Source organism: Malaya genurostris, chromosome 3, assembly GCF_030247185.1.
Source record: "Malaya genurostris strain Urasoe2022 chromosome 3, Malgen_1.1, whole genome shotgun sequence".
Classification (NCBI taxonomy): Eukaryota; Metazoa; Arthropoda; class Insecta; order Diptera; family Culicidae; genus Malaya; species Malaya genurostris.
Window position 1 is genome coordinate 304,837,729 of NC_080572.1, and position 17,535 is coordinate 304,855,263.

General features: G+C 39.1%; 1 protein-coding gene across 5 annotated transcripts in view; it reads right to left on the reverse strand.

Annotated features, from left to right (window-relative positions):
• The window catches only part of LOC131433662 (capon-like protein), a 53,446-nt gene that overhangs the window by 30,416 nt on the left and 5,495 nt on the right, over positions 1-17,535 (reverse strand). For all 5 annotated transcript variants that reach the window (XM_058600175.1, XM_058600171.1, XM_058600174.1 and 2 more), the window contains exons 3-4: positions 11,650-11,721; positions 10,125-10,220 (exon numbers count right to left, since the gene is read on the reverse strand). In XM_058600175.1, the coding sequence (XP_058456158.1) occupies positions 10,125-10,220; positions 11,650-11,721 (168 nt within the window). The remainder of the gene's footprint in view (positions 1-10,124; positions 10,221-11,649; positions 11,722-17,535) is intronic.

Genomic DNA, 17,535 nt, shown 5'->3' on the forward strand with positions numbered 1-17,535 from the left:
TCGGGAATCGAACCCAGGCGGGCTGCGTGAAAGGCATCGACTATCCCATCACGCTATACCCGTCCCCTGACAGAGACAATTCAAGCCTTGAAGGACAACATTCGTGCAGCCATAGCTGTAATAAAGCTGCATACAATCGAAAATGTACTAAAAAACTGGACCGAACGTATGGCGCACTGCAGGCCAACCGAGGCAGCCATTTGAATGAAATTATATTTCACAATTAACCGGAAGGATTGTACTTTAATATGAAAAAAATAAATTTTGAAATCGGATGAACCGTTTGAGTTTTATTGCATGTTAACAAAAGTTACATGGCGGACTCCGTAATATTAAAATTGTTCTTCATCGAAAACTATCAGACGCGTGTTTTTTTTTCCATTTTGCCATTACTATATTTCCGGTGGATCGAAAAATCGATTTTTTTCCATTTTCTGGAGACGGAGATATTTCACAAATTCATTAGTTGGTATCCACCCGACTGTTTCAATTTTTGGCTATGTTGTCTAGATATGTCAATAGTTTATAGGAAAACTAGGTAAATTGATAAAGTTAAAGTTTTGAGGTTGATAACGCACGGCGAAATGACCCTTTCGGCGAAACGACTATCGGCGAAACGACCTATTCGGCGAAACGTCTTTTAGCGAAATGGCATTCGGCAAAACGACTTTCGGTGAAATGGCTTTCGGCAAAATGACCCGCTCCCACGCTACATTTTTTTTGATAATTTGGACCTTTCTATAAAACATAAAAAAAATTAGCTTTTCGTTTTTGAGTTATAATTTTTTGAAAGACATGCATTTATCAACCATGCCCATTAAAAAAAATCTTTTGAATGACAGCCATTTTTTGCCTTTCTCATTTAGAAAGGTTGTGCACGTTTATTTCGTCTTTGACTCGTCAGTTCAGAGCAGTTCCAATCAAACTGCTTATTGAAACCTTAAACAGTTCAATTTGAACCACTAAGCAGACGTAAAGTTAACGCTATTTGCGAAAGAGGAAGTGTTAAAGAATAGCGGAAACCATTATTGTGCCCATAGCGCAATAACGGCTTCTAGCCAAGCCACTAAATAACCAAGGCTTTGCAATCATTGTGAAAACTGACTTTTGGACCGAGACCCGGAGGTCCGAGTGTCACCATTGATTACTTTAGCCACAAGTAACGCTTGATGGATCTTTCTTCGTCGCTCTAACGATTCCAGGCCAATCAGACGATAGCGGTCAGGATACGGTGATAAATCCAGTGGGTTTTCCTATGGGAGCTGCCGCAAAGCCAGCCGGACGAATCTCTTCTGTACACGTTCTATTCGCAAGTTCCATATGAGTTGGTACGAACTCCAAACCAAACACGCATTTTCGAGTAATGGACGCACCAACGAACAGTATATGCTTTTAGACAGTACGGGTCTTTGAATTCTCGGCTAATTTTGGCTATGAAACCGAGTTGTCGTGTTGCTCATGGTCCCATAGAAAATTCCTGCATTTCATCTTGATAAGACTTCCTTAGTGACTTGATTAGTGTAAAAATTTCAATTTTAAATTAATCACTCACTTTTCTCAGAGATGGCGTGATCGATTTTTTTTTATTCATTAATAATATATTTAAAGGCACACTGCTAATGCTCTAAGATGCCAAGAGTATTTTCTTATCTTGATTAACGACTAACTTAAAACTAGGGTATTATCATTAGGGTAGTGACGTATTCCGGTCGCAATGGTCGATTCTGGCAGATTCAGTTGCAGTTACAGTTGGCGATCGGCAATGGTCGATGGATTGAATGTAATACGAGTGTCTTCCAGATTCTACGTGGGTCCGCGAGAAACACCCCCAGGCCACGGATACCCGTCGGGTGGTCCGCATGTTGGTCATCGATTGGAGCAGTTTTCCGTGGACGATGATGGTGATGTTACCTAAGAGATTGAAAGAAACATGGAGAAGTAATTTTGTGGAAAACGGAGTGAAAAAAGGGAGTATGGGAACGAATGACTGAATACGACAAAGATCTAATTAGTTGACATCGAGATGGTGGAGAAACGGAGGAAAAGGGAACGAAAAAATTAGTGACAGCAAAAAGATCTTGTTATTTTCGACAGAGATGGTGGACAGACTAGGGATTGGGAGAATCGGGCGAATGTTAGTCTCGAACCTATAGGTGAAGATTATTCTTAGCCTCGACAAGAGAGAGGATATTACGAGTTACACTTGTATATTAATGTGTTTAAGGTACTGGTATATTAGAAGCATATATAAACTATCCCGACTCGCCAACACATCCCGAACCGGAACCTCAGGCGGTCTACCTCGGGCCCTAAGGGATTCCAGTAGCTGCGACCTGACGTCACGATACTCTACGCACGACCACACGACATGCTCGATGTCCTGATAACCGTCGCCACAGGTGCAGAGACCGCTCTCCGCGAGCCCAATACGCCGGAGATGTGCGTTGAAGGTGTAGTGATTTGACATGAGCCGCGACATAACACGAATGAAATCGCGACTCACGTTCATCCCCCTGAACCAAGGTTTCGTCGATACCTTAGGGATAATGGAGTGTAGCCATCGTCCCAGTTCGTCATTGCTCCATGAAGTTTGCCAACTTTCGAGAGTTTTCTGACGAGAGATTCTGAAAAATTCATTGAAGCATATTGGTCTTTCATAAATATCACCTTCTAATGCGCCCACTTTAGCCAATGAGTCTGCCTGTTCATTGCCTGGAATGGAACAATGCGAAGGGACCCAGACTAACGATATTGAATAAGACCGTCCAGATAAAGTTCTCAAATGTTCCCGTATTTTCCCCAGGAAATATGGGGGATACTTTCCTGGCTTCATTGCCCGAAGAGCTTCTATTGAGCTTAGACTGTCCGTGACAATGAAGTAATGGTCTTTGGGCAAGGTTTCAATGATCTCAAGAGTGTACTGAATGGCAGCTAATTCTGCGACGTAAACTGAAGCCGGATCATTGAGTTTGTAAGAAGTGGTGATGTTTTGATTGAAGATGCCGAAGCCTGTGGACCTGTTGATGTTTGAACCGTCAGTGTAAAACACCTTTTCACAGTTGACTGTTCTAATTTATTATAAAAAAAATATTTGGGGCCACTTGAGGGCGCACGTGATCCGGAATTCCACGAATCTCTTCTCTCATGGATGTGTCGAAAAATACAGTGGAATCAGAAGTATCCAAGAATAGGACACGGTTGGGCACAAACGAAGAAGGGTTAATATTCTGAGCCATGTAATCAAAATACAAGGACATAAAACGGGTCTGAGAATTGAGCTCGACAAGCCTTTCGAAGTTTTCAATCACCTTCGGATTCAAGATTTCGCATCGGATTAGCAATCGATATGAGAGATCCCAGAATCGGTTTTTCAACGGTAAGACGCCCGCCAACACTTCGAGACTCATCGTATGAGTTGACTGCATGCAACCTAAGGAAATACGCAAGCAACGATACTGGATTCTTTCCAGCTTGATGAAATGAGTGTTCGCCGCGGATCGGAAGCAAAAGCATCCATATTCCATAACGGACAATATCGTTGTTTGGTACAACCTGATCAGGTCTCCTGGATGGGCACCCCACCACGATCCGGTTATCGTACGAAGAAAGTTGATTCTCCGTTGGCATTTTTGTTTCAGATATCTAATGTGACATCCCCAGGTGCCTTTGGAGTCGAACCAGACCCCGAGATATTTAAATGTGAAGACCTGAGCTATGGTTTCACCCCCTAGTTGAAGCTGTAATTGTGCTGGTTCTCGCTTCCTTGAAAATACAACTAGCTCAGTTTTCTCCGTAGAGAACTCGATACCCATTTGAAGAGCCCATGTCGACAAGTTGTCGAGGGTATCTTGTAATGGTCCTTGGAGATCGGCAGCTTTGGGTCCTATAATAGACACAACGCTGTCGTCGGCAAGTTGTCTTAGCGTGCAAGATGTGTTGATACATTCATCAATATTGCTTACGTAAAAATTGTATAAAAGGGGGCTTAAACATGAGCCCTGAGGAAGACCCATGTAACTGAATCGTATTGTCGACAAATCACCATGCGCGAAATACATGTGTTTCTCGGACAATAGATTATACAAAAAGTTATTCAAAATTGGTGAAAGACCATGCTGATGAAACTTCTCAGATAGGATGTTTATGAAAACTGAGTCAAAGGCCCCCTTGATGTCGAGGAAAACTGACGCCATTTGTTCTTTACGAGCAAATGCCATTTGAATTTCTGTTGAGAGCAACGCAAGACAATCGTTCGTTCCTTTGCCCCTGCGGAAACCAAATTGTGTATCTGAAAGCAAGCCATTAGTCTCCACCCAATTGTCAAGACGAAAGAGAATCATTTTTTCGAACAATTTCCGGATGCAGGAAAGCATAGCAATCGGCCGATACGAATTGTGATCGGAGGCTGGTTTTCCTGGTTTTTGGATGGCGATCACTCGCACTTGTCTCCAGTCGTGTGGGACAATATTACCCGTAAGAAACTTGTTAAATAAATTCAACAAGCGCCTTTTCGCAGGGTCAGGGAGATTTTTCAACAAGTTGAATTTAATTCTGTCTAGCCCCGGGGCTTTATTGTTACACGACAAGAGTGCGAGTGAGAACTCTACCATCGAAAACGGTGTTTCGTTTGTATTTGATGTCGCGGCGCGGGTGGTCTTCTGTTCCGGAACAGAGTCTGGGCATACTTTTTTAGCGAAATCGAATATCCAGCGGTTGGAATATTCCTCGCTTTCATTCGTGGCGTTTTGGTTGCGCATTCGTCGGGCTGTGTTCCAAAGAGTGCTCATCGATGTTTCTTTTGATAATCCTTCAACAAACCGTCGCCAATAACCAAGTTTCTTTGCTTTGACTAAGTTCTTCATTTGCTTGTCTAACGCCGCGTAATTCCGATAATTATCGGGTGTTCCATTTTTTCTGAACTTTTTGAACGCTAAAGATCTTTCCGCGTTCAGTGATGAGCACTCTTTGTCCCACCACAGGTTAGGAGGACGGATGTTGGTTTTCGCGCCAGGTACACGTTTCGTCTGAGCTTGAGTCGCGGTGTCGAGAATCAAGTCAGCCAACAACGTGTACTCCTCCTCCGGAGGAAGTTCTTGTGTTGATTCTAGTTTCTCAGATATCGAATTTGCGTAGTATTTCCAATCAATATTTCGTGTGAGGTCATACGAAACATTTATTGTCTCCGATGGTCTTAATCCGTAGGCGATTGAAATTACGATAGGTAGATGGTCGCTACCGTGGGGATCGGGGATCACCTTCCACGTGCAATCCAACCGTAGCGAGGTCGAGCATAAGGATAAATCCAGCGCGCTTGGTCTTGCTGGTGGTGCGGGAATCCGTGTCATTTCTCCGGTATTCAAAATAGTCATATTGAAGTTATCGCAAAGATCATAGATCGCGGTTGATCTGTTGTCATCATGAAGACAACCCCATCCCGCACCGTGAGAGTTAAAGTCTCCTAAAACTAACGTCGGTGCGGGAAGAAGTTGCATGATACTGCTGAGCCAGTGGTACCCAACTGAGGCTCTAGGGGGAATGTAGATGGAAGCAATGCAAAGGTCCTTGCCTTTCATTGTGACATGACATGCGACAACTTCAATACCTGGTATCGATGGGAGGTTAATTCGATAGAAGGAGTAGCACTTTTTGATCCCCAAAAGTACTCCTCCGTAGGGATCGTCTCGATCCAGGCGAATAATGTTAAAATCGTGGAAGTTCAGGGAAACATCAGAAGTTAGCCAAGTTTCGCACAATGCAAATGCGTCACATTTCAGATTATTCACAAGAATTTTAAAAGAATCTATTTTTGGGATGATACTTCTACAATTCCACTGTAAAACAGTGATTGAATCCGTGACCTCGGTGGATGAGTTAGCCATCGAAGGATACGATCGCTGAAAGAAGGGGCCATTTTGCAGTCAACTGCTTCAAAAAAGTTCTAACTGTAGGTATCAAAGCCATAAACAGGCTTTTAAGGGGATCAGAGATATTGAAGGTGGTAAAAATCCAGTCCACAACATCAGAGAATTTTATGAGCCCAGCACCCAGCTGATTCTCTGTTGGGTTTTCAGGGGCACTTGGGGATTTTGGTGTCCCGGGAAGTGGTGGGAATTCCTTCTCAGAATTGAGTTTTCCGAAACCAGGAACTTTTTGCTTCGGAGCTTTTTCTCCACTACTCCTAAATATAAATGTTGGAGGCCCATCGGAAGACATCTTCGAACCCTTACTTGGGAGCTTATGAGAGGATTTGTTTACTCTTTTTCTAAAGCTATGAGGGACCGCCGAAGATGTACCTTCCCATGGGTCGTCAAACTCGCTCTCGTCAGTTGACAAGCAGGTATAGATGTTCGTTGATTGTTTAGGGGGTGTGGCAGTCTTGAGCATGTCAGCAAAGGAACGCTTGGAGTGTTCCTTCAGGGAACGCTTCATGTTATCCTTGCGCATTTTGTACGCAGGACATGCCATTAGGTCATGCGGACCCTCCTTACAGTAAAGACACTTTTCAGTGCGTTTACCGCAAGAGCCATCCGCATGAGACCCCCCACAGTTAGCACAACGGAGCTTATTGCAGCAATGGGATGTTGTGTGTCCCAGTTGCTTGCAGTTGGTGCAGTTGGTGCAGTTCATTAAACGCGGAACAAAAAGACGAACAGGGAGGCGCACTCGGTCCAGGAGGACGTAGTTAGGTAAAGCCGAGCCAGCGAAGGTCACCCGATACGAGTCTGATTGGGGATATGATTTGGTACCATCCCCCGCGATCGACACTGAATGCAATCGCTTGCAATCCAGTATCTTTACGGTCTTAAGTAAGGGGTTTTTAAAGCAACCCATCCCGTACTTAAGAACGTCTTCGCATGTCAAACTGGCCATCGGTGACCACGCCGTCAATCTCGACTTCACGAGCGGGGATGTACACACGATATTCCCGCGTAAAGAGCTCGCATTGAACGATCTCGTTAGCCTGTTTTGCACTGGTTAACGAGACCCTAAGCTTGTCTGGGCGCACCTTGTCGATACTCTTAACGGTAGAGTATCGCTTTGACAGTTCTCTCGATAATTGAAGAGTGTTCAATTTTTTTCCATTTAATTTGGGCCGGAAATAAACCGTATACGGTCCGGCCGGGAGTGCAAGTCCGTCGGGATAATTTTTAACGCGGGGTTTGTTGCTATTAGCAGTTGTATCCATTTCATTATCTGGTGGATCAGGATTATGTTTCTCAATGTTTATCACGACACGGAATTGTATCCGTGCGGGTAAGAGATCTGGGGTACTATCAGGTAATTTAAACGACAGATAAAATAGGAAAAGAGAATATTACTTATCTTAAACAATAGCCACCAATGCCTGGCCTTGGTTAATCGGTGTGCTCCGTAGCAAAGCTCGGCCGCTGGGGCCACGCGTTGATTGAATTGTAACTGTGCCCGTGTGCAAAAAAAACCTCTAGGAGGAAAAAAGCACACAGCACCGGGTCACGGCACCACTCCAAACGTTCGATCACTATTTAAAGTCTACAGACTTGCACTAGCACTTGAAATCGCCTAACGGTATTGTTTCTATTGTTTCGTGTTTGTCTGGTACACTGCTCACAGTAACAAAAGATTAATCTTTGATTGACCTTGAAGCGGATTAGCACGGCTATATACACACTTGCTCTACCACGAATTAGCATCCGAACGGTACGACGGTCGCGTTAGGAATGTGATCGATTTTTACCAACTTTGCTTTGCTTCAAATGAATGGTCTTATGGTCCAATACAAAACTTCTGAATTTTATTTGGATCCGACTTCCGGTTTTGGTATTATTAAGTAAAATGTGTAAACAAATGAGAAAATAAGTGCACCAACTGCTCAACGATTTGCAGGGTTTGTTTGTTTTATTGTATGAGTGACATTAACCGTTTACGGACATTCGCCGCAGTCCACGATTTGCAGGTGTCAAAATGCCTATTAAATATAAACCTCAAATCCCAAATGGGATTTAGATCCTTTACAAAAGCGATTACATTCTGCTATCCCAAAAGAATGCGAAACGATTTGTGGTATTTATGAGCAGACACTCCGTAAAGGATACCAGAAAATCTGATATTTTTTACGTAAAGCTTGCTTCAGATAGAATTGGAACAAAGACAATTGCCTGTATTTCAGTTATTTATTATTGAACTCAAGATCTTTTTTTACACAAATGTAGCGTTTTCTTCATACTTGTAAGACAAAATACGGATAAATACGGATCGAATTTTTCCTGTAACACGGCTCATTAGGCGGCGCACACCTTCTTCATCCATCGTTTTAGCTATCTTATTCCACCTGATCGTCGTCTGATTGATGTCTTTAACAAACTTTACCTTTGCCTTGAGTCTCCTCTTCATGATTGCCCAGTATTTCTGAATAGGGCGGAACTGGGGGCAGTTGGGTGGGTTAAGGTTTTTCGGAACAAACTGGACCCCTTTCTCTGCAAACCATTCTTAAACGATTTTGCTGTAATGACAGGTTGCCAAATCTGGCCAAAACATTACGGGATGGTCGTGGGATCGAATGAACGGCCTAATTCGTTCTTGGAGACACTCTTTTTGGTATAGTTCCGATGTCATTGTCTTATTTGTAACGAAAACTTTCGTTTCTTTTTGCCACAGCTGCAAATGCCCTGCCAAATCATAAATTTTCTTGCAAATTTGTCGGCAAAAACAAATTTAAATTTGGCTGGAACATCCCCTTGAGCCGTTGCCAAGTAAAATTTTTGATCTGGGTTTTGCCCGAAGTCAGCCTTGATATAAGTTTCATCGTCCATCAGAAGACACCGGTCCACAGTTCCACTCCGACGATTGGCTTGAGGCTTCCGAATCGTCGTCAATGTTTCCTTATACCTTTTGATAACGCGCCATACGGTATTTCTGGGCAATTTCAGCTGTTTAGTTAGCCTAGATGCAGACCACAATGGATTTTCCAAATAAAAGTGCACAATTCTTTCCCTTCTTTCAGCTTCCATGTTGATTGTTTACAAAGTACAGTCGATTTGCGGAATGTCAAAAATCATACGTGAAGCTGACAAAATTCCCGACACGTGGGCGCCAAGAACTTCCAAATCCGTCCACCAGGAGTGCCACAATATGAGCAAAAGTTTGTTCCAATTCTAAATGAAGCAAGCTTTATATACAGTATGGATTCGTTGATTCCAAGAAGAATGATTTGCCCCTCGAGTTATAGCTATAAGTGAGAAACGATAGAATATCCTTTAATTTGAAGTACCTGTTTTTCTGGGCTTTTTGGATAACGGAGGTATTTTGGCCACTCAACGTATTTAGGCCCGACACACTTATTTCTGGATGTAATCAAATGAAGTGTCTTAGAAATTTAAAGATTATTCCATTCTTTAACATATTAGGTATAAATATGAACTTCATATTGATTAAAACCAAACATATTTTGAGTACAAATTAAGAAAAAAGACAATTGTTGCCATCGACCTCAAAATCAACACCAAAGCCGAATATTCATGGTTCGAAGATCATGTTGTGCATCTGGAGGGACCAAAATAGTGTTGTGTACTATGAGCTGCTACCAACAGACGATACTATAGTCGAAAATTCGCTTCAAACTTGGATCATCTCGCAAAAGACGAGATAATTTTTCGAGAAAGAATTCAAAAATTGTCTGAGAGGTGGAAAAAATTAGTTGCTAGCGATGGACGTTACTTTGATTAATCTTTAAGTTCATTTTATGTTGAAATGTTCGAGCCCAGATCTGGAAGGATTCGTAGTGTCAGTAGAATCGTAGCACCAGCCATGCCATGGTCCTGTACACTCTGAATCGGCTGCGAAGTCTGTTGAAACAGAAGGTCAAATTCCACTACAGGAATGTAATTCCAAGGCTTTGCTTTATATGAACGACGGGCCAAAATATAATAGATTGTCCAATATTTCTTCGTTACCCTACAACCTGGAACTTTTAGAAATAATTCTGTCGGATACCACACGCTATACCTGTATGGTAAACTTATACTAACAGGCAAAGTCCCATATACTGTTTTCATTAAAATGTTGAATTGTATTTATTTTGCGAAAATTATTAGAAATAAATTAGATATTCAAAATCATTGCATCAATATATAAAATTATTAGCTTACCTTTCGTTTTTTACGTTTCAAACAAACTCTCACGCCATCAACAGATATGTGGAACGCAATTTTCCTTTTTTTAGTATTTTGTACTTTGCACTCATACTGCGAATATAAACAAGTAATAATTAGCTATACGATTTTCTTAGTGTTAAGATTAGGGATTTTTAAAAAATGGAATCTTATAAGTGATACTAGGTCAAAGATGACTGGACCGATTTTTATAAACAGAAATTCAAATGAAGGGCATCACCAGAAGTAGCTAAGACAGTCTCACTAGGAATTCATACCGATTTCTCAGAGTCCGATTACCGATTACCGTCACAGTCGCAAATCGTGTTTGTGACGATCAAATAACCAGACATACAACACTTCTCAAAGTAATTGAAATTATTAATAAGTAATATAATCAATGAAAACAGAAAATTATATTTTCTTTAATGCTGTGAATAATAAACATTATTGAAAATTTAGTCACGAAGCATGTTGCGAACACAAACTGATGCTCAGACTGCCAGCCGTTATGGTGGTATGATGTTAGATTATAGTTTTATTTCCAGCTGGTTGATTTACTCCAATACACTTTAAACGCCGTTTAGCATGAATTGCAATTGTAGAATTTGCAGTAGCGCAAGATTTTTTTGTCTCTACATCATGTTAGACAAACGAAATCCTGCGCTTCTGTTACTTCTATGTATGTAATTCAAGTAAATTAGTTATAATATCTTTGAAACAGCTGAATGGAACATACTTTATGATTGGATTTTTACCAGTTTTTGTCATGATAAATGTTGTGTCTTAAAGCCTGATAATACTCATGTATGATTTTTATCGCAATCTTCAAAGTAAATCGAATAGATATAATAGATGAAGCACACATATTTACGAATGAGAGTTGAGTTACATTACGCAGCTCAAAAATGAAAACAATATAATTAAAACATCGTCGTTCACACTCAAGCTTTTCAGTCGTCCAACAGAGTGGTCACAGAGGATAGGACAGTCCAGTTATGTAAATGTCATGATAGTTAGAGCTCATGACATTCTCGAAAACCGGGATCAAAAATTAATAATGCAGCTACCTATCCAACATGTAGGACTATTGTACCAATAGTAATAGTTGGCAGTAACTGTCATGCTTGGCTAGTTTACAATAATGTAAAATTTTCGCACCCATGTACATGTTACACAGTTGAAATTTTATGTCTTGAACTAAACACGACCGGCTGCCAAACAAAACACGGTGTGCAGAAGATGAGAACATGAGTTCTCAACAGATATAGGTAAACCGTTTAATACACTGCGCAAATAAATGTACAAAATATTAAAAATATATCTTCTATTTAAATACACTGTATAATTTATGTTAGTCTTACATTAACAAAAAGTTAGTTACTCTACTGCAAGATTTCAAAATAAAACTACGGAGCAACTCAAAGCTTGGCCCATAGTAACTAATAACCGCAGAAGTTTTTAGAATAATTAATGAGAACTATAGTGTAAGAAGTTTCAATCAACACTACTTCGGACTTACCCGTATTCTACGCATAGCTTGAACTATTTCAGAGCGACTGTTTGGTCGTGAAACTATCTGCCAGCCAATCAGCTGTAAATAGATTTAAACAGAAATATAATTTTTAAAATGTTCAATGATAACTTGATTGTAATAATATAGATAACTGTATACGATATTTGATTCATAATATTAAATAATAATAACAAATAACGCCTATTCGTTTCCTTCGGGACGTCAGAAAAGACATTGCGCTTTGGCACAATATTTAAAAGTGTTTCGCAGATAGCATTAACTTTACGTCTGCTTAGCGATTCAAACTGTTTGAGTTTGCACTAAGCAGTTCAATTTAAACTACTCTGCACTAACGAGTCGAAGACGAAACCCGAAGAATAGTAACAAGTACTCGCAGATCAAAATAAAATTTGAAGAAATTAAGAACACTTTCAAAAAAAATGTAACAAAATTGTATATTTGTGTTTCAAAACGCTGATTGTGTAACTATTCATCGGTTTATTTGATTTTTAGGTAAACGCACTATATTTTTTTAAGTTTTTGGTGCAAAATTTAGACTTTTTCACATAGCATATGAATATGAATAAGCAAACATTGCATTTTACTTTTCTTAATGAGTGTTTATCATTTGTCACTTGAAGCTCATATACATAATATACCAAAAATATGATAAACAGTATAATTTTATCACTAATGGTTTGTTCCATATACATATGTAAAGATAATGTTAGTGTATTACAGTCGCTAAATCTCCAACCAGATGCATGGTAGAAATAGTTAAACCAAAAACCTAAAATGAAATAGCATGGTTCTTTAACGAAAAGTTTCACATTTCTAATTTTTTGATATGTTATGAAAACAGCTAGATTTAAAAAAAGAATGAAAAAAAATTTTTAGTATCCTCTATCTGAAGTCTTTTTGTTTTTCTCATATTGAAAGGCTATACAATCACTGTAAAAATTGGCTTTTGAATCGAGGCCCGGAGGGCCGAATGTCATATACCATTCAACTCAGCTCGACGAACTGAGCAAATGTTTGTGTGTATATGTATGTGTTTATGTGTGTATGTGTTAATTCAAATGAAAGGTCTTATGATCTCATACAAAGTTCCTGAATTTCATTTGGATCCAACTTCCGGTTCCGAAGTTACCGGGGGATATGCACCAAAAATGTTAAAATAATATCATTCACTTTTCTCGGAAATGAAATTTCATTCGAATCAAACCTCTGGTTCCGAAGGTAGGGTGCTTAGTATGAAAATGTCAAAAACACTAGTGATTTTCTGTAGTTTGCAGACCATGAGAATCTGTAACCGAATAAACCATTGATAGTCCCATAAATGATTTGCTAAATTTTGTTCAAGTCTAACTACCGGTACATTCTTTTCCAAAATTCCAATTGCCATAGAGAATAGTAAAAAAAATTTGTAGGTCTTATTAGTGTATGGTTGAATGAACCGAATGTCACTATACCGATAATCAGCTTTCGGTTCCAGAAGTACCGACAAATGTAATACCTATGATTGAATAGATTTTCATTAATCAAAATTCAAATGCGCAACAGAAATCTTCAAAACTCTTTTGTGAGCAGTCTACATAGCCGTGTAGTGTCGGTAGCGATTCCCAACCGGCTAAGAATAACGCTAGGGTCCATCTGTCCCGGTGATCAAGGATGGCTTTTAATGTGGAACACATTTTTATTTTCTACTAGCTGACCCATCGATCTTCGTCTCGCCCAAAAATTATTTGTTCGAATTCATGTTTTCGGACAGCAGAATTGTCAAATGACTAAGTGGTTAACGTTTCTCTCCATTATATTTCTTATTAACCTACAATCAACGGAATTCGACACACATTCGCTTCAGCCCAAAAAAGAAATATCACCAAAATTATTGTGAAAATGTGAAATACTTCCGTTAAGCAAAAATCGAGCAAAGGTATAGATTATCATCTCATCCTTTGTATCAAAGAACTGAACAGAGATCTCTCTCTAATGGCTTGGTCATAAAGGATATAAGATGCCACGTTTTCTCTTCCAGGTGTGATTCTTGCTTTCGGTAATCGATGAAAAAGCTCACTAACCAGAGTTTTGTATTGACAAACTTAACAATATGTTGAAGAGTTTCTTTTCTAGAGTTCTTAATTTGGTAGGATGAACTTTCAATTTGTATTTAGCCAAAGTAACGAAAATTTCGTAAAAAAAGATTTGACTTAAGAAGTATATAAAGTATTTTGAACAGTCCGGTTTTAGGGAATCACTCATACTTGAATGTTCACCCGACACAACAGAACTAACTTTGAACAGTTCCTTGTAAAACTTTTAAGTAGCGACAAAGCGACGCTAAAATTTTTATTTGATATTGATCTTACAAATTTGAACATTCTTCACAGAATATGAAATATAAAATGGCAGTCTCAATCCATTATGGTAATCCTCTTGAACATTAATCTAATCAGCAAAACTAAAGGAAAATCTCTTAGTTTGACCTTAGCGCTTCAATCTTTTCATTGATTAATTCAAAAAATTTCAGATTTGTTAAACTCACACTCAGAATGACCAATATTATTAATCTGACTCCATTGCACACAATCCATCAACTGGTGAACGATATCAGAACTTTTTCTCCTGCCTATAGCGGTATTTCTAGAACAGTAATATGCACTCCGCCAATCATTTATGTCGTTTTCGTTTGTTTCTAAACCTAACCCAGTTTCCACGCAAACTGCTGTCAAACCGTTGTTTGAAGCTAGTTTCGAACTTAGTTTCAACTGTTATGAGCTGAAAATCGAATCTGTTTCGAACCTGGTTTTTATATCAGGTTGGCTCAGATGCCAGTTACTAAGTGCGAGGCCACCACAGTTTCGTTAAAAGTGTTTGATGAAACTACCCTCGGTCGGTTTTAATTTTCTCAAGGAAAACGTCATTAGTAAACAATAATTTTGATACCCAATTAATCACGTGGCTCGAAATGAATAATCACATAAATCAAGTATGCATATCCACACAAAACAATTCGTTGCGCGCCAAAACAATTTTTCCAACGATCTAGTATTCTTTCCTTCGACGGCCATGCAACTCGTTGCGCGCCAAACATCAATCGTAAATCTAGCAATCATTGGCGACTTTTTCAGTGGACAATTCCATTGTCCATACAAAATAACTTTATTGGTTTTTCTCACTTTTCCGGTGAGTTTTCCTAATTTTTTTGATGTACGAACCCGGTGGGGGTAAAAACTGATCAAATAAAAAAAATCATCTCAATCCGTCCATCCGTTCTTACGTGATGCGATTACAAAGAATGATCTCTGCATTTTTATATATATAGATATAGGGGTGCAAACTAGAAACTCAAGAAAAATACATGTAGAAATGTGGTCAGGTTTTGAACAATTACAGCTCAGTCAATTTTGTATCAATTATTAATATTATGTCACCATTTGATTGGAAATATTTCTACGTATTGATTTGAATTTTCATAGCCATGTATTTTTAAAAGTATATCATTGAAATGTTGATTAATAGCTAGCAGTGTCCTATTTTGCATGCAAAAAATCTCCGGCATACCGGATTTCCCTGCCATAGTCGACGGTTTTGAAGGAGTAAGCGATATATCAATGGGAAAGCATCGCTCTGATTGGTCAATCGATGTAAAAGCGAAGCTGTTGGAAGCACGCGAATCTATAAATATAAGCGAAATTATAGCTAACGTTCCAGTCCTACATGTGGCATGCCAGAGGTAGGTTGTTGCTAGACAGCAAGACAAAAAGTGCCATAAAACGATTTGAAACTTTACTTGGTATGCTCTGATCTTGTGTGATGCGAGTTCGGATGAAATTCCATGTTATTTCGTTTTTGCCTCAGAAATTTGCAACTACCCCTAGGTCAATTTTAAGTGCTTAAGACTAATTGCTTATTTTATATTTAATAAGATGAACTCGATTAATAATGAGAAAAAGTTTATCGCTTCAACCGAAATCGCAGAATGGCAGAGTAACTGAACGCTATAAAAAATCTGCTTGCATACAAAACATGAACACAAGCTTGCCGAAGAGAAGTTTAATATAGAAATCCGTATCGCAAGTATGTACAAAAATATAATTGCATACATTTGGGATATTGATGTAATCACGTCGGCTACAAATCAAGACAAATAGAGTCTATATTTTGGGTTCGTGTGTTTGGTGTTGGTTCCTAATAAATATCAATTTAAGCAGACTCTCGTGCAGTTGCGGATTCGAAAGTGTGACGATTGATTGAACTGTTTGATTGAAAATGTCGATCAATAGAAAATTTGGTTGCTTTGTTCCACATCAATGGCTCGAACAACCCCATGGGGCTGATCCTTGTAGTTTTTTATCTATTTTATAATATCAAATTTTTGCCGGCTGTTGGTTCTGTTTTATTGGTTTTTTATATCACAAAATCCTTTGGTTTTGGTTCCGGTTTCCTTTATTGTTGGTTGTGTTTTTTGTAATTCGCTGATATTCCGCATGCTGATCCCCATAACTTGTTTGACTTTTTTGCAAATAGTTGGCAACTTCGATCCTCTTAGAGAGTCTGTGGAATCTCCTTATAGTAACCCCTTGTTAGTTGGAGGGATTGAGTCGGCAACGGCAACGGCAACAACGACGGCGGCGGTGGTGGCGGAGGAGGTGGCGGCGTCGACGGCGGCGGCGGTTCCGGGTGAGGAGTAGAATTTTCTCCTGTTCCAATCGCAGTAAGGAGGAGGAGAAGAAGAAGAAGAAGAAAGCCCACCAGGTTTAAATGCAAGCCCGTGTTTGCTTTCGAAGCTCGATAGGAAATTCAGGTTCTTCAAAGAGTGAATTCGATCCAGCGTCAGGATCAAAGGATCAAACAACATCGGACACATAGAATTCGGGTCCGGTCGGTTTTTGTCGTGAATACGACTTACTTTGCTATGGGGTGCCTTTTCAAAATTTATCCTCTGAGAGAGTGATAAGTTTTTGATCGCGAATATCTCTTGTTGTATCTAACGAATCAACATAATTTTTGCTACATGCCATTGGAAATATGATCACAATTTTATGATAAAATTTTCAGTTTTGTGGCATAATCTCAAATAATTCAAAATTAAACTTTTCTGAAATGTTTGGTATAAACGAGTATCAAAGAGGATAATTCATAAGGCGCGTTTGCCTTTTTCGTATTTTTAAAGCTCATAGCTCAGTGATCTGTGAAAAGATTTATATAGTCTAACTATCAAAAGAATCGAAATTTTTGAACTTAAACGTGTATAGCAAAAGCATTGAAGTATTTCAATAGTACACTATTGAAAAAACAACGGTGAAGAGCATTACACAAAATCAGCCGTTCTATTGGCTCTAAAAGTTTCCTAAAGATCTATTAGGATTTGTTGTTCGCAAATCGAAGGTAAATATTCTGAGTTTAGTGCAAATCTAGAACAGTTTGGTTAGATTTGTGCACTTTTCGCTGTGTGAAATTCACAGTAATCGAGATCAAGTGAAGCCTTCTCTGTTTTGGCGAAAAATGTGAAAAAGGGGAATGCTTGCATAATTCATACAATTGTTCAACTAATTGATATTCGGAATTATTAAGGAACATGTCAGTTGTATTCACGACATCCAGTTATGTCTCTGACATTACCCACCCGCCTTTTTAATGTGGAACACATTTTTGTTTTCTATATAGGGGTGCAAACTAGAAACTCAAGAAAAATACATGTAGAAATGTGGTCAGGTTTTGAACAATTACAGCTCAGTCAATTTTGTATCAATTATTAATATCATGTCACTATTTGATTGGAAATATTTACGTATTGATTTGAATGTTCATAGCCATGTATTTTCAATAGTATATCATTGAAATGTTGATTAATAGCTAGCAGTGTCCTATTTTGCATGCAAAAAATCT